The following is a 17,251-nucleotide window of genomic DNA, read 5'->3' as shown; positions in this document are numbered from 1 at the left end:
ATTCAAAATATTGGCTGAGCTTGCGGTAGTATAAACTTCCCTCAGTGGTTTACTGCTACCTTAAGTCTTTGTACTTATAAAGTACTTCTTCTGAATTACTAAGCTAAAAATAACCTTTATGAGGCTGAAGTCCTTGCTTTGTCTGTGTCTTTACAGGTCAGTTAAGCTTTTTAGGCAATACTCATAGATTAACTGTGTTTTCAAACATGTCCTGTAATATTTTAAGTTGTTCCTTCAGCACCCCTGTGAGTATTCATTCAGCACCTCCTGAATCTTCAGTGTGCTAAGCCTGATGTACAATCTGGATGATCATTTTTGAAGGGGTAGCTGTGACTTGTAACTGGAAACAGTGTTTACATTTTCAGACTGCAGGGAACCATCATGTATTTTCTAGACCACCTTGTTGGAAGGAATTGAAGGAATTATTTAGATTTAACAGTTGTATGTGACAAATGACGGGTTTTATTTACATGGCACAATGGTTTATGATATGCTCTATAGATTGATCAATTCTTTTCCGCTGTTTTTCAGTGTGTGCTAACAGGAGCTATAGCTACTTATCTGTTTCCCTGTTGATGTGAAGTGCTGGGTACCCACATTTTCTCTGGAGGAAACATTCCAGAGGACATACATTCTGTAGTGTTATTATTTTGTCTTTTTTTAAAAGAACTTCTCACCATAATGCAGCACTTTTTTTATTTTGTGGTTTTTCCATGGTGTCATCTTTTTTGTTTTTGTTTTTCATGCTTATTCTGCTTTTGTGATAAATAACCAAGATGAGCAACAAAATATTTTTATCTTTTTGTGCAGTATCTGCATAACTGGTTATTTTGCAGGCAGAATTGAATTTCTCCCAAGTGATATGGGGGGCTGGTTAGAAAGAGAAGTGTCAAGAAAAACTGGGTGGTTTTTTTTTAACTGCTTGCCAAATTCTGTGTTGAAACAGATGAGAATGATGAAAAAAATGTAGTTTTGAAATATTACTTATGAAAAAAATATTATTGACTCTACCTCATTTAAAAATGCACTTTCTTAGCATGATCACACCACTGTTCTTTTCCTGTCTCGCTTGCTTTTGTTTGTAAGTTATTTTATTTGCCTGAATAGTTCCCTGTGATCCCCAAACACAAATGGTGGGCTCCTCCTGCTTTGATTTGTTACACTTTGTCAAGAGCTGACAGTTGCCATGTTTCAGGTTCACCTTGTCAGTAGGTGTGATGGAAGAAGCCAGCAGCTGCTCTTTTTTTTGGGGTGGGGAAAGAATGAAAGGAGGGAGTGACAGAATGCAATGGAGGAGTTGCCATCTCTCAGTCTTCCCACAGAGCCCAAGGAGACACATGACAGGTTGGGAGTGATGCTGGGAGTTCCCTACCTCCAATGTACCTGATCTGTTTGCTTTCTTCCAGCCTGTTTTAATTCCTAAGCAGTTGCAGCAGACTCTGCTTCTCTTTCCCATTGCACTGGCAGTCACTGTTTTTTGTTATTTTATGTTTTTTTTTAATGGTGCCTCGGTGTGCACATGTCTTTTAATCTGCTTAGTCAAGCTGCTGAGAGGGATAAAGATGCAGACTGAGATAGGGGAATTTCCTTTCTCAGAGAAGAGAGATTGCATCAGTGCCTCTGCCTGTACAAGGAAAGCAAACAGGAAGACAGACACGTTTTGTGTTTTTAGAGGAGGTGGAGAAAGAGTGAATCTTTTATTGTTGCAGTAGGTAATTCTTTTTACTGTGTTTTTTGTAGAGGAAAGGAGTAGGGCGAGGGGAGAAAAAAGGTTGTTTTCTCTTTCAAGTTTTTCTAGAAATGTTCCCTTTCAGACAAGGAGAAAATGCTCTGTTAGCCCAAGTAATTAGTCTCTTCTAGGCAAGATACACATAAAATGAATCTGTGTTTAGGAGCAGTAATACCCCTTAAAAAGGAGGGATACCCCTTAAAAAGAAGGGATATTTTTCACATATATTTCTGTATTTCTGAAGGAAGATAAAGGGTAGGAAAAGGAAAAGAAAATAACAGGAAGTAATGTCTCACTTTTGCATATTTTATATTCTGGAGACTCTCTGCCAGCCTTGTATCCACGGCATCCTTTCATCATTGTCTTTTCTAGGGATCTGGACATGGCTTCCACTGTCTGCTACCTGGCAACTGGATGTTAAATTCCAGCAAACTAATACTATTTCTATCATTCCAAGTAGAACAGTTAACATGTATAGACCAGATTTTTTTTTTTTCCATCATGGGGAAGAGTTACTGGGCAACACCCATGTCACAACCCTGGTCTTTGTAAGTGACCCTGTGGTGATTCACATCAGGGGGAGCTTCTCCCCAGACACAGTACTGGGGACTTGCAGAGAACAGCTGGGTCTTTTCCTGTACATGTTGAGGCAAGAACAATTTCTATGAGCCTTTTTCCATGCTTGGAATGATGTATGGCACTTACTCCTATGTAGCTCCCCAATTTTCTTGTCAGATTGAATAAAGAGGCTGTTCTGCTCCCCTGTTGTAAAACTACTGGACATGTGACTGATAATCAAACACTCTCAACTAGTGATTAATGAGTAAATAAGATACATACTGAAATGGGAACATAGTCTGAAAAGTAGTTTAATCTGTGAAAGCAAAACATGAAATGTTGTTTTCAAGTAGACTGCTTGAGGCTGGCTGTTGTAAAGGCTTATAATTGCTGTCCAAATTCCTTAAGATATTTTAATTGACATTCCTTACTTGAAGAGAAGAACAAAATAAACTGAAAGATAGATTAGAGGCTTCTCAGGTGCTCTTGAAGTTCTCCTAGAGGTTGCTTAACGTGGCCTTTGTTCCTCTCCATTGCACAATCACAAAAAAAGCTGGTCTAGAGGGGACCTTTAAAGGCCACCTGGGCAATTTAGCAGATTCCCTACACTGATGCAAATTCCTAATAGATGCAGCTTCAGATTCTTTCCAGGCATCTAGTAAGTTAAAATTAACAGGTTTTCCTTAATGGCTTACCTAAATTTACTGTTTGAAATGTGTTTTTCTAAAGTCTTCTAGTTAGTTTCTTTTTCTGTCTTCTAGGGTGAAGAATTTTACCTCTCCTGTCAGCCTTAAGGCACAAGGTTATATGAAGTGATAAACTTTTTTACAGGGAGAAGCAAAAGCTAACTTTTGAGTTAGAATGAGAACATGCAGGACAGCTTTTTTACAAGGGGCTATGTAATACTTGCTTTGCTGGGAATGTAATAAAGTCCCTCTGGTGAAATTGCACAACAGTAGCAATTACACGCTTTGTAAATATAAGCCTTTGAGCTGATTTTAACAGTCAAAGAAATATTTAATCTTTCATGTTTGTAAAGCAGGGTGCTTTATCAGTGGTTAAATAGGGCCTGCATGTGCTGCAGAGCAGTTTATTGGTGGTTCTGAGCCCCTCAGTAGCTTGCTGACATAATTTTCTGTAGTTGACGTGATTAAGGACAAGCCTTGAGAGCCAAAAACTTGCAAGTATAGATCTAGTCTAAGCTAGGCTAGTTTTGCACATTATCAAACATTGGTGAAACATCAGCTGAGGACAAAGTTGAATCATGAGGAACAAGGGGTATTACTTAAGAGTAGTTGGACTGGATTTTTTTTTTGTAATTGTAGTTGTTGACAGAGGAAGATGAACATACAGTGGTGCAGTTTCCTATTACTTTTGTTCTGGTGAATATATCTACACCAAAGGCAGACAATTTTGCTGTGTTGGCATTATGCAAGATGAAAATAACCACAGAGCTTTGCAGAGCCATGCAGAGGATTGTGTTGCATGGTTTTCTTGATTTGGGAAGCACTTTGTTGACCTGTAAAATCATGTTTCTTCTGTGAAAAATGTTGTCAAGACTAAATCATGTCCTGAAGCAACAGAAGATCCTCAAGATAGGAACCTCCCTTTTCCAAGTCAGAAGCAGTCCTGGTATTTTTGCTTACTGTTGTAATTTGGCTTCATGTGCACTTTTATGTGCCAGTTTTGCCTTTTAGCATCTTGGCCAGCCTCTGCTGCCTGGAAGCTAATGGGCACATCTGCACAGACTGGAGCAAGCAAGGCTCAGTTTTTCCAGGGGGGAAATTATTATTTAATAGGACCTTTAAAAATCATGCACTAACTTACACCTGGTTTGCAGGAAGCAGAGAAACTACTGTCATTATTTAGTACAGAAGCTCCAAATTCTCTTTTGATGGACATGTGCAGAAGAACACTGGAAAAGGCTGAAGCTGCTTTGCCAAACTGGAAGCTGACTGGCTGAGGGCCAGCACTGGTACAAAAGCTGTATAGCTTCATTAGGGGAATGTTGTGCCCAAACAAAGGAATCCTGCTGAGCATCAGGGCAGAGAGCCACCCTAGTGCTGCTGAAGAGGCCAGAGCTGGCCCTTCAGGTCAATTCTGAGTGTGGGTTTTGGGCAATGTGCACTATCCATTAGATATTTCTACACAAAACCCCTCTGAACTGCCTACTTTAACAAAAGAAATAGTAACATTTCTTCTTTTCCCACAAATTTAGATTTAATTTCTAAGTGATGCTTCCCGAGAGAAATTGTCTCTTTTGTACATTCTTTATGTGAAAAAGTTAGGAATTCATTGTGATCCCTTTCAAAGCAGGTACCTAGAAGCAATTCTGCAGTGTTTGTATGATTTTGATGGCAAACCAAGCCATTAGATTTCTGATGAAATGTTTTTATGTAAACTTCAAGTAAAAACCTGTAGTTCAAACATCTTAAAACACACAGGATTTGGAAAATTGGAAAGTGTCAGGAGGAAGCTGGAAGAAAATAAAACAGTGATATTTGCTTAGTACTTGCTGTGCATGGGGAAAAAACTGCTAGTCTCAAGAGCTAGGAACACCTGCATTATTGGAAACTGAACCTTGATCTCTTAGAGCTTTTTCTGTAATACATTGAAAAACATAGCACATTATAAAGCAGAGTTTTCTGTTCTATATCTTTTTCTGTTAAGACAGAAATTCCACAAAATACCTATTTCATATTCATTGTGACCTATAATGTCAGCATTTCTTAGTGAATGTCTTTGGTTCAAATGAGAAGAATAGCAACTGCTTCTGGAGTAAAGAGCTACAAATCCTCTCCACCAAATAATAGAAGATTAGTCCAGAATTCAAGAGCTTGTTCAGTCTGGTTTCTTGTCCAGAAGCAGAAGCCTTTGTCTAAGATATTCCTAGCCTATGTTTCTTTTAGCTCTTCTTTACACTTTCAGTGATGGAGATTCTATCACTGCTCAAGTCATTTAAGGTATCCCTTCTATTAGAAAAAGGTGGTGGCTTGGGTGTTTTTGCCATCACCTCTTCTCACACTTTTCATGTAAAATCTTAATTTTCCATAGTTTAATATAAGCCTGCTCTTTCTTATCCCATCCACAAGGGTCATGGAGAGCAATGTCCTCTTCTTAGTAGCTCACTTCAACCTGACTTTAAGGCCATTCTTTTTGTTTAGTTCCTGGAGAAAACCTTTCCAGTCTGCCAGCTGTCCCTTGGAAATCAGGTTTTTCAAATCTCTGACTGATGTTGCTCCTCTGTCCTCCAGACTCTGAAATAAATTCATCTTTCTTGAAATACAGTGTCCAAAACTGGACATAAAATTCCAGTGAAACAGAGGGGATGGGTGCTCTACTCTGTTGTATGCTAACTCTATAAATTCTATTGATATATTGCATTTTTTAAAGAAAAATGTTCTCAGCAAGTTAATGTCAGCTGCAAATTCAATAAAAAATACTTTGATACTGTGATCAAAGCTTTTGGTCAGTATTTTATGTGTAGTTGACTGGTACCTCTCTGGAATGTCCCTTACTTATACCTTCCAGTTTGAAAGTGATCCCTGGCTAATCAGAATATAATTTTCCAAGTAGTTTTACCTGCCTTGTTTTCCTTGGTTTGCCCTTTTGGAATTTTATGTAAGATGAAGTTGGAAGTCTTGCTGAAGTTGAGAGGCGTGACATCTATGGCATCTCAGCTTGGGTACAGAAGTAGAACTGTAGCTACTGAAAATAACTGTAAAGTGAGTCCCACTTCATATCAGTGAGGTGCTTTGAATTAGTAAATATTTGTAATAGCAGAGGTTGCCAAGGCTTCACATGTGTCCTATGCTCATTTTTGCATATGAAGATTTACAAAAGGAGGTGTACCAGTCTGTCCTTTTCCCTGTGCCAGCCTTATACTGGGATAGAACCATAGAAAGATCTCAGATGATTTGGCTAATTTCTCCAAAAGCTCTATAGTCATTCTCAGCTCTTTTGGTTTTTTTTTTCTTAATTAGAGCCTCTCTGACTTGTCTAAGTGGGAGCATTTTTGTGGTCAGCTGTGATGGATTTCAAATACAAAGGTGTTAAGCTCCTGTACAGTTTTGGTCATGGACCTATCCCATTGAAATGGACACAGAAAGGTGTTTGTCTATAGGACAGTGCTGAATGCTGAGCTGATGCTCAGTAACCTCTTTTGTCCTTGGCAAGGATGGAGAAGGTTCCTGAGCAGCATTTTATAGGGGCTCAGGAAAGTCTGGGTGAACTGTGTGACTTCAGATATCTCCCAGCTTAGTCAAGATAAAATATGAAACTGAGGGAGTTTTGCAGCAATTGGAAAAGGCAGAAAATCTGTTACCTGCTGCATCAGATGGCTGCAGTTGGACATCAGAGTAGGAGCTGAGAATGTTGTCTCCTGACAGGTCAGTTTTTCACATGGCACAGGTGTGTGTACATTTACCCAAGGGTGCAGCTTAATACTTGGCACCATTCTTCTGAGTGGCAGAGGTGCTCCTTCCTGCCAAGTTGTTGTGAACAGAAAGTGAGGCTTGAGACACCACATATTTTCCTGAGGTGTGAAAAGTTCCAAGCTTAACAAAGTGTGATGTGGGCTGAAAATCCAAGAAGAATTCTGTGATGTAGTTTCAGAAATAAGGCGCGTTGCTCTAATTATTGACGGGTGTCAAATGTTAGAGTGCTGTTTACATAGGAAAATTTAAATCTGATAGTAGTGTTGTTGCAGTTATTTTCTGTTTTTTAATTGTGCTTGCCTTGAATGAATCCGGTATATTTATCTTAGATTTCATCTATTTTTCAAATAAAGCATGTTGATACTTTATTATGCAGAAAGAAAACTTTCCATGTGTTGGTTTTTTTAATAACAATGCTGAGATATGTATACATCTCCCTTTTTTCCCCCAGCCACTAGAGTCTCATTTTTGTTGTTTTTAAGTTGCTTTGCATTTATCATGCCTGTGGAAGGTACTTAACAGACTAATGCAGATATTTAAACTCAATTGTGGTAGAATATTGCTAGTAAGCACCAGTCCCCTAGTAATTCTCTCTGTGTACATCAATACTAGATAACAAATTTTATGGCATTAATATTCACAGTACTTCTAGTTTTTCTTTCTTGCCTAACATACAATAGCTTGAAAGGTAGATGGATTGTCAGCTTTCAAAGTATTACAAAGTACCTTTCCAAAGTTCTGAAGGATTTTTGAAAAGGGGTGTTTCTCATTTTCTCAGTAAACTTTTTCACTTCCAAGAAAAGCAGTTCAGCCAACAATTTTATTGGTCAAGTGAAGGACCTTGATAGAATTTGTTGGTAAGCTTTCAGATAATTTGAACATAATGTTTCTACAATTCTGGTAGCTTCAGAAAATGTTGGGGTTTTTTCAATTAACAGGAGACTGTGTGTGGTTTTTCACTTATAGCTGTGAAATACAGAAATACGACTTAGATGTGTGTAGGTTTTACTAGGAGTCTGTCTGTCTGTGTAGTGAATGCTGCTAAGAAGTCAGCTGCCTATGGAAAGTGGAGCATTGGTGAGCTGATGGATGCTGGCACTTGTAATAATATCTGTTTTGGAAAGTGGGCAGGGGAAGATGTACTGAGGTAGGAGTCACAGGACTGTATCCTGGATACTCAGTTGCTCTGAGCTGGTAAATACCTGTGAATTCAGCTGATGGGATTGACATTGGTCCTTCCACTGAAACACTGGAAACTACATTAATTGTAAGGTGAATTAAAATTTCCATGTTGATATGCCAACTGAATTGTAAACCTATTCTGTTGTGAGTTATATGTGTAATTTGACTGATCTTCACTTTCCTGACCTAGGTTCTTGGTCTAGTTGTTTGCTAGTGTAGATGGAATAAGCAAAGATAGAATCAAAGAGGATTAAGGACTTGAGAGCTATTAGCTGATGTGATTGAAACTGGTCTCTTTAGCCTGGTGGAGTGCTGGCTGCTCTAAACAGCTGATAGAGAAGCTCTCTCAGCAAAAAAATGTTTAGAAATAAATAGAGTTCTCAAATGCCATTTTTTGGGCTGAATTTTCCAGTGTTTTTCTATGGTAGTACAGAAAAAGGATTGAAATATTTTGAAAACCTTTGCTATTAAGAGATTTTTTTTAAATTTGCTTATACTCTTTTTCTTCTGTCCATTGATCAGTTTTCTTCCTTTCTGATAACAATCTCTAATTGATGAATTATTTTTAATGAATTCTTTGCATTAATTTTGTAGTTCTACTGTAAAGACCTGTTTCCCTTACTTCATTCTGTTAGGAGCTTTTTTTAGGGTTTTAATTTTTTTTTTCTGCAAACATGGTTTTATATATGTTGCTAAACTAGTCTTCATTGCTAACACAATTTCTTTTTCACTCCTCCATTTACTTTTTTAGAATGAGGACAGAAGTATAGGTCTTATTCATCTTTGCTTTCCAAGTGTATGTATGTATTTGAGTAAGCCTGCAGAAGAATTTTTGCATGGTCTTGGGGAGGGAGGGACACTGGATTTGGGATTTGAAAGCATTAGCAAGTCTCAGGCAGGGATATTTGTGACTTTTGCACTGTTAATTATTTCTCAACTTTCTGAACTGCTCCAAATGTGATCACATTACTGTGTGCATCATTGTGAGAAACAGAAATTTGTCTTTCTTAAATTCTTACATTTCCTCAAAAAAATGCTTTGGTATTACATAATTGCCATTGTTCCTTTGCATGTTTTTCATAGCATCCTCCTGGGCAGTTGAGAAGGAAGTACAGCTCCTGCTCCACTATTTTCCTGGATGACAGCACGGTCAGTCAACCAAACCTCAAGTATACCATCAAATGGTGGGTTTTACAATTTATTTATTTTTGCTAGCACTTACATTTTATGTGTGTATTTATGTATCCGTATTTCTGAACCATTACTAAGCAAGCTTCAAAGGTCTTAGGTTTTGAAGTAATAAATTTATTTAATCAGTCATGCTCCAGAGTTACAGGATGATGGCTCAGATGAGCATTTTAAGTTTCACTGGTGCCTTTTTACTTTTGGAGAGAAATAAAATTTATATTTGTGGAGTATTGTTCTTTAAATTTTGTACAGGGGGAAAATAGAGACCAAATGCTCATGCATTTTATGCTCTTTGTTAATGGTTGCTGATAGCCTCTCTTGAGCTGGCTGTAGGTTGGTTACCTTGGTGTACACATATGCAAAAATTTATTAAGACAGTATCTCTGCTGCAGGGGTGTTACATGAGAGATAAATCCATTTAGACTGATGCATCCAAAGGAGTTTGTAATGTTGGTAACTAAGATAGTCCTTAATTTTTCTGTTAAAGGAAAAAGAGGGGAGAGGAGAAAGGTTTTGTAGTTAAACTGATGCCTGATTCCTCATCAGTTCTTTCTGCCTGGAATATAGTCTTGCTTTTCTTCAGGTTTCTGTCACTAGTAACTTAAAATAGTTCTGATTAACTCTTGAAAAATGTTTTCCATTTCTGAGGTGTTTGGGCTTTTTTCCTCCTTGAATATCATACTTTTCTGCTCTAAAATCCTTTGTATGCAGAATAAGTGCAGCCTTTTGGGTGGGGTTTGGGTCTCTTTTTGGATTAGAACTGCCATGGCTCCTGGGAAGAAGAAACGGATTCAGGTGCAGCAGCCAAGAAGCATTTTCAGGACACAGAAAGATGAGCTGATAGTGGGGGAAAGGGTGTGGTGTGTTTGGGAGAGACTCAGGTGCATGGTGGGGAGCAGAAGAGCTGGAAGAGCCAGTGCTGGGATGGGGCAGGAGTTGTGCAGGGCTGAGGCCAGGCTGCCAGCATGGGAAGGGTTGGAAGCTGCAAGGGCTCAGAGGGCTTGAAAAGGGACTACAGAGGGTGAGAAATTGAACTTTGGCACACAAAGTCTCTGCATCTTCTGTCCAGCTGCACATTTGGCAGATTGAAGGATGAGGAGACAATAGGATTATTGCTTTTGTAGTACAACTTCATTTTTTCCCCCCATACTTTACAGTCTCTGCAGGAAAACAACTATTGCACATAGGTAAATCTAAGAGGGAGGCATTTTGCTCAGCTCATTTATCTCTTCTAGGTCATGTTATGCACTGGTGTGTTTAAAATATTACTGTAGGCATGCACTGCAGCATCTGCAGCAGTCGGGGTGGCTGGAGTAGGGTGATGGAAAGCTCCATAATCATAATTTCTGAACTCTTAGTGCCAGCTGAACCAGTGTATGAAAGGTGGAATGAAACTTGGATGAGTTACTCTTTGAGAGCCCTGAGAGACTTTCAGATTCTGATACAGATTTCTAAATAGTAAATATTTTCTAAACTTAATTTGTCATTTTGTTACAAAGGCACCAAGCAAAGCCGTGCACATAGGCTCTTGCATCTGCTTTCATTAAGTGAACTGGAGCTGCAATTGTGTTCCTAGGGGCATAATTTAAAATTAAATTTTAGGATTAATTCATTTTGTGACTATCTTTCTGTCAAATCAAATTCATTCATAAATGTGAGTTTTTCTTTTGTTCAGTAATAACTGTGGTCTTTATATGTCCGTGGTATAGCCTATCTCTTGAGTCCTTAAATATGTGTTTGTAGAAAAAAGCCAAATTTAAAAAGCATGTATTTTCTAAGAACTTCTAATAAAGTTAGGTAAAAGCTCATTAAAATTTAGTAAAATATATTTTCTTTTAACAAGAAAAATATTTTCTATTGTATGGCTATTCAGAAAAAAACACAATCAAACCTGAAATAATTTAAAATTCTGCTAGAGTTTTAGCTCAAACATATTCTTTTCCTAACATGCAGTATTTCAGTTTTCATGTAAAAATTCTGGAATAAAATCAGAGAGCAACCAATTGACTCTTAAAAGGTGTTTTAAGTGTAAGACATAAGTGTCTTACAGTGAATCACTGATGAAACAAACTGCAAAGAGAATCAGTGAATTCCCTCCTCCACCGTCTTTCCCCTTTAGCTTAGATTGGTTTTATGCTGCTGCAATAAGTAGGGAGAGTGCTGGCTCGGCTTCATTCTGCAATAAAAATGTATTGTGAGTAAAGGAAGAACTGGGAGTTGGAAACTGTAGGATAATCATAAGAACCCATGCTTTAATTTTGTTCCATCTCAGATGGGAATGAGATCAGTTAGTTGTGTATGTAATCAAAATCTTAACTTTCTGTGAATACAAGGACACTTTTTGTCTGTGTGCAGAATATAAACAGGGGTGCTTTGGTGTGTGGTTGAGAGTAGGGGAAATGCATAATGCAGTAAGTTATTCAGGGAGTCGTCTTTCCTGAGTTAAAATAAGTAACTTGATGCCATAAAACCGTAGGAGCGTGGTGTTTGAGTCTGCTGTTTGAGCAGCTATATAAAGACAGACACAAGCAATGGATTTAAATATACAATCATATGCCAGTGGTGATTAAAACATTTTGTGTTAACCTGGCAGCCAAACTAAAGAGAATGTCCAATGGCTGTGGTGCTTTGTCTTCAGCCTTGGAAGTCAGTAGGGGTTTGATCATAGGGTTTAGTGGAGTACGGCATTAAATGGAAAGTATGTGCAACTTGATACATGAAATAAGAAGATAATATGAATATGATGATAATATGAAGTAAATTAAGTAATTACAAGTAAAAAGGATGTAGTTGGAGCATAAAAACCAAATATTATAAAATTGTCTGTTTACAGTTTTCCTGATATCTAAGAGTGAACAAAAGAAAATGGGCTGTTGAACATATACTGTTTGTCATGTTTTGTGCTAGGTTTTAAATTTGCATGCAATGTGACAAAAATATAATATGGCAGTCCTGAGATATTAACTCTGTATTTTTCTTTACAGTGTAGCTCTTGCAATATATTACCACATCAAAAACAGGTATGTGAATAGTGGAATCTTGTACTGAAAATATCTTTTATTGAAACAAGTGAACTGCTCAAACCCTAAAAATCCATATTTAATTTCTTTCAAAATGTTTTTGGGTACTCATTTTCTTGACTTACAGGCTAGCAATAAGAAACACACACATTTTCTAGATGTATTATTTTACATAGAAAAATTAAAATTGGAGGATTAAGTACCATAAATAATGGAACTATAGCTCAACATTCAAAAGCTCTGATGATTCAGTGTTTGGTTTTATATTCATTGGGCACTTCTGCATTGTTGCATATGTTGCAGTTACATATAGAAAAATCTGAATAGTATCTTTCAGTTTTACATTTTTAGCTGCACCTTTGTAAAGTTAACTGTATATCAGTGATCAGTTAGGATTTTGAAATAAAACCCATGAATTATAGAGTAAGAGTGGCATTGTGAACATTGTAATTCAAGATGCCTCAGAAACAGGGCAGGTCCTGGCTTATCTCTCCTGGTGTAGTATGTTTTAGATCTCTGCTCAGTCAAGTTGATTGAAATTGAATAGAAAAAAGGTTCTCTAAAAAGTAACTTGGCACATATATGAGTTTTCATGTTGAATTGTGCTTTTGTATCTTAAATTCCCTGTCCTCATGATACGTCACAGTATCCTAAAATAACATTTCCTGACATTTCTAAGGAGAGGTTGTGTAAATAATTTAAGTGACTTCTGTGTCCATGGTTTTTTCAATTGGCCTTTTCAGAGAACTTGGCTTAGGTCTTGATTTTTCAAGCCACTTAGACCTTTTTTCTTCTGGACTATAAGAAGTCCAACTAGAACAAAAGGAATTACTCATGAGTTTAAAGTTCAGCTGGTACGTCATTCAGGACCATGGTTCAGGTCACTGGAGCCCATCACACTTCTTGAAACAAGGCTGACATCTCAAGAGAAACCTTTACATGTGCACAAGGGCAGAAAGGCTTAGGCTTGATTCCCGCTCAAAGCTCTTGGAAGACTTTATAAGACATCAGTGGGCCTTGGACTGAAACATGGCAATATGTAAAGCAAAAGTTGGAGTGAAATCATCTCTCAAACTTCTAATCTCATTTACCAGGAAATCAGGCATGAGTGGTCATGCTTGGATTACTTGTTTATCCATCTGTGGTTCCTTTTCCCCCCTTTTTCCATAGTTCCTGGATTAGTTTGGTTAGCTAGTGGGGTTTTGCTGTGCTTGACTAAATAATAGAGATCTCAAAGATAATCAGGCTCCAAAGTTTTGTGGAAATGAATTATTAATTGTTCTGCTAAGGACCATGGCAGCTGAGTAAAAGGCTTGAGAGAATGGGGCACATTAGAGACTACAGAGGGTGAGAAACCTCTGTAAGAGTTTGCAAGTGAGCAGGAAGAATCCAGAGCCACAGTGTGCCAGACATGGCCATCTGTGCTGATTGCCATGCAGCTGATCCCTGTCTGCAGTAAATTATGCCCATTTGTGGGCTTGCAGAGCCTGATGCAAATGTGACCTACAACTGGTAGACAGAGACACCAGACCTTTATAAAATGAAGAGTACTGTGTCAGCATCTTGAAAACAAATGCGTTCTGACTGTTGCTTTATTGGGAAACTTGCTATCTGTCCTTTCACTTTTGGGATGGAGAGGTGATTGATTCAGGAAACTGCTTTCCCTGGAATGTGCCTGGGGTGGGGAAGTGCTGTGCCTGCACTTGGGACAGCCAGTCCCAGCAGTGATGCTGGAGCCAGGCTCACGTGTGTCAGAAACTCTGAAGGGAGGGATGTGAAACAACTGTTTGGTCTTGGGTTCTCTGTGATTTGGGAATGGAGGGACAATGTGATAACAGCACTCAGTTGTGCTTGCTGCTGAAACAGCAAGAGCAAAACATATGTTCTGTTTCCTGCTATTATTGGAGAAAAGGAAGTTGTTGACGTATGTGGGAGATTTTGGTTCATATGGGGGGATGGGAAGTATGAAACCACTGTAACTCTTAGACTCAAGGTCCACAGCATCTGCTTTTCCAGAAAAGAATTTTTTTATGCAGTATTTAGTTGGTCCTCTTCTGCATAGGAGACTTCAACCAAAATTACTTCCTAATGTTTCAAACCCTCACCAATCTAATTTTTTTGAGAAGCTATGCATGAAATATAATATTTCTTCACATTTCTCACATTTCATTTGATTGTAACATTCTAGTTATCAGTCCTCCCTTTTCCAGTGTCTCCTATCATGGTTATACTGATCCCTTTTCTTCATGTTTTGTTGTCTTAGCTACTCAGCAAGTGATAAAAAACTACACCCATCTTGTTTTTGAAGGAATGCATAAGCATTGGTGAATTTGCTAAATAAATAAAATAAACCCCAACAAACTAACCATAAAGAATGCTTGAGTAATCAGTAGATGATCCATTTTTAAAAGAGTACAATGTGAGTTGCAGTGAAGACAAAAACCTCTCAAGTTTTTGTTAAGTAGATTTTTGAGGGCAGTCAGGTGTCACTTCATAGTATATAGTAGCTACATCCTGAAGAAATAAAATAGGAAATTATTTGCATTGTGAAGTGCCATAGTTTACTGTAGCACACCAATCATTTCAGGGAGACTACTTCTGCATTAAGATACTGGGTTTTTGTAGGGTTAAAAGAGTCTGGCCTAGAATCCTGGCTGATAGGAATTTTCTAGTAATTACCCCAGTCCAGGTTTTGGTTTTATTTATTTTTCTTTTAGTTAGTTAGTTAGTTTTGTTTTGTTGGTTGTTGGTTTTAATTTAGGTGCTCTTTTTTATAGTAAAAATGTGTTTCTTTCCAGTATTAGCCTCCATTTTAGTAGAAAAAATGGCACCTTCAGATGTTGAGTTAATAAATGTATTTTGCAGACATGAGTCCACTGTAAAACTTGTGGTTTGCATGCTCTGAGTGACACATGGTGCTAAGTAAAGATAGAAAATATATTCAGTGGTTTGTTTGTTAAGAACTGTATGATCAGAGTACCGGGGATGCTAAAAATAAAGATGGAGCTGTAGGTCACAGGGATGCATCTGTCCATGAAGTGCCCGTTTTGGTACAGTTAGACTTCTTGGTTTTGTGTTTGTTAGTGTCCTTGCCAAAGTTTCCTACAGCAAAAATCTTATATTATTGCATCCTGGATGTTAGGCTTGTGAAGTTACATCAGTCTGCATGCTGATATTGAGCTACGGGGATTTTAGGGAATCATCTAATAAAACCAATGAGTAGGAATATTATTTTGTCTGAATTTTTGTTTGTATGTGCTTCTTTTGGCTTTCAGAAATCATTAGTACAATAGGGTTTTTTAAATAAATTAAAAGTGAAGTATGTATGTATTAACTAAAAGATTACTGTAAAAATAGCATTGCATATTAGTTAACACAATGTTGGTAATAAAGGAGGAAGAGGAGTTGAGAGATTGCAGGGGTGGACATGAGTAAATTAAAAAAGGAGAAAAGGAGAATAAGCTGGGCTAGTTTTATCGAGTTTGTAGTAGTATTTCTTAAGCCTCACAGTAAAAAGTACAACAGTTTTGTATCTTGGCCACAGAAAGCTGAGTGTTTTAGCATGTTTTGTAATATAAATTTCATATTACATGAGGGTCCTATGGCAGTGTAGGTCCAGCCTCTATTTGCAAATCACATTTCATCAGTGGTTCTAAGCACCCCTCAGCATGGAGAGTGTTTGAATGGTGCACTTGTGTCTGTGAGGGTTGTGTGCTGCTGTGTTCAGATAATGACAGTGCTTTGGTTTTAATGCTTTTAGGGACACAGACGGAAGAATGCTCTTAGATATTTTTGATGAAAACCTTCATCCCCTTTCGGTAAGTTCATCTGCCTCTCCTTCCCTTTCATGTGAACTGTCTTTTTTTTTTTCTGTCTGCTTCGTTTTGTTTCAGTCACCTATTTGGAAGTATTTCTTCCTTAGAAATCCGAAGTGCCACCAGACTATGACAAACATGACCCGGAGCAGAAACAGATTTACCGCTTTGTCCGGACGTTGTTCAGTGCTGCTCAACTGACTGCTGAATGTGCCATTGTCACCCTGGTGAGTGTCTGAAGGATGACATCAGCCATCTGACAGACCCAGTTTTGTTCTCAAAAGTTGTGTTTGTATGATTTAATAGATCTAGGTGCTGCCAGGGAATTTTTTCTCACTGCGGAGACCGAGGAAATTTCTTGGTGGGAAGAGATGCCACAGTTCATTTCATGGATAGAGTAAGTGAGGAAGAAGAGATTGGGTAACGTGACACAAAACCTGGGGTCCTGTCCTTGGCAGAGTGAGAGTGTTACGGGCCACCAAGGTGACTCATAGAAAATGTAGATGGCATAGATGGTCTGAACATGAGGGAATGTTAAAAGCAAAAAGGCTTCAGGTTTTGGGGGGTTTGCTGTGTCTCACTGTAGCTCCCAGGAGAGACTTGGGAACAGCTGTAGGTGATTTGATAGCACTAAGAAGAATTGACTCGCACATGAAGGATTCAGTGAGTGAGTGACTGGGAAATATTGGCTCTCTTCTGCTTCCACTATGCTTGTCATGGGACTGAACAATTGTACTCAAGTCTGAAGTTTAGCTGCTTAAAAATAGCACAACACGAAAGAAGGTTCAAATTTCCAGCTGGTGTGGATCAGCAATGTGGATTAAAAGAGCTAAAGTGATCTCTACCAGCTGGGAATTTCTTAATTTTCTTGAAATTTATATCCTGCCAATTCTGGCAAGTCTTTTCAGCTTTCAGTCACAATTTTGGCCATGTTCTTGGCTCAGAGATTCTAAAATAACAAAATGGTTTCTTACCACTACAACATGTGGTTTCATGACAGCTTAGTTATGCATTTTAGGTGGAAGAAGGGGAAATTGGAGAAGGTGAATTTTGAAGCCCAGGCCTACTCATTTCCTCTGTTAATCTATTTCCCTTGGCTTCTAAGATTAGTTGGCAGGCTTTTCTTCTTCAGACAGTCAGAATGAATTGTCCTAGCCAGTAAAGAACAGGAATATGAGAGAAATAGGGCAAGAAACACCCTCCAGTGCTCCACCCTTCCATTTTGTAGTTTTACTCTACCTAGTTGCTTGACAGCCAATATTTGTTTTCTGAGATGACATTTTGCCTGTCTCTTTTACATAATTGTACTAAATGCTTTTTCTT

The 17,251-nt window shown here is 38.1% G+C and overlaps 1 protein-coding gene across 5 annotated transcripts in view; it reads left to right on the top strand.

Moving 5' to 3' along the window:
* Positions 1-17,251, top strand: part of CCNY (cyclin Y) — a 119,089-nt gene that overhangs the window by 79,705 nt on the left and 22,133 nt on the right. For all 5 annotated transcript variants that reach the window (XM_064393825.1, XM_064394163.1, XM_064393990.1 and 2 more), the window contains 4 exons: positions 8,989-9,089; positions 12,078-12,113; positions 15,874-15,931; positions 16,036-16,155. In XM_064393825.1, coding sequence (XP_064249895.1) covers positions 8,989-9,089; positions 12,078-12,113; positions 15,874-15,931; positions 16,036-16,155 — 315 coding nt within the window. The remainder of the gene's footprint in view (positions 1-8,988; positions 9,090-12,077; positions 12,114-15,873; positions 15,932-16,035; positions 16,156-17,251) is intronic.

The sequence above is a fragment of the Passer domesticus genome, chromosome 1 (assembly GCF_036417665.1).
Source record: "Passer domesticus isolate bPasDom1 chromosome 1, bPasDom1.hap1, whole genome shotgun sequence".
Taxonomy (NCBI): domain Eukaryota; kingdom Metazoa; phylum Chordata; class Aves; order Passeriformes; family Passeridae; genus Passer; species Passer domesticus.
Note: the sequence above shows the minus strand (reverse complement) of the source record. Positions and strands in the feature narration are given on the sequence as shown.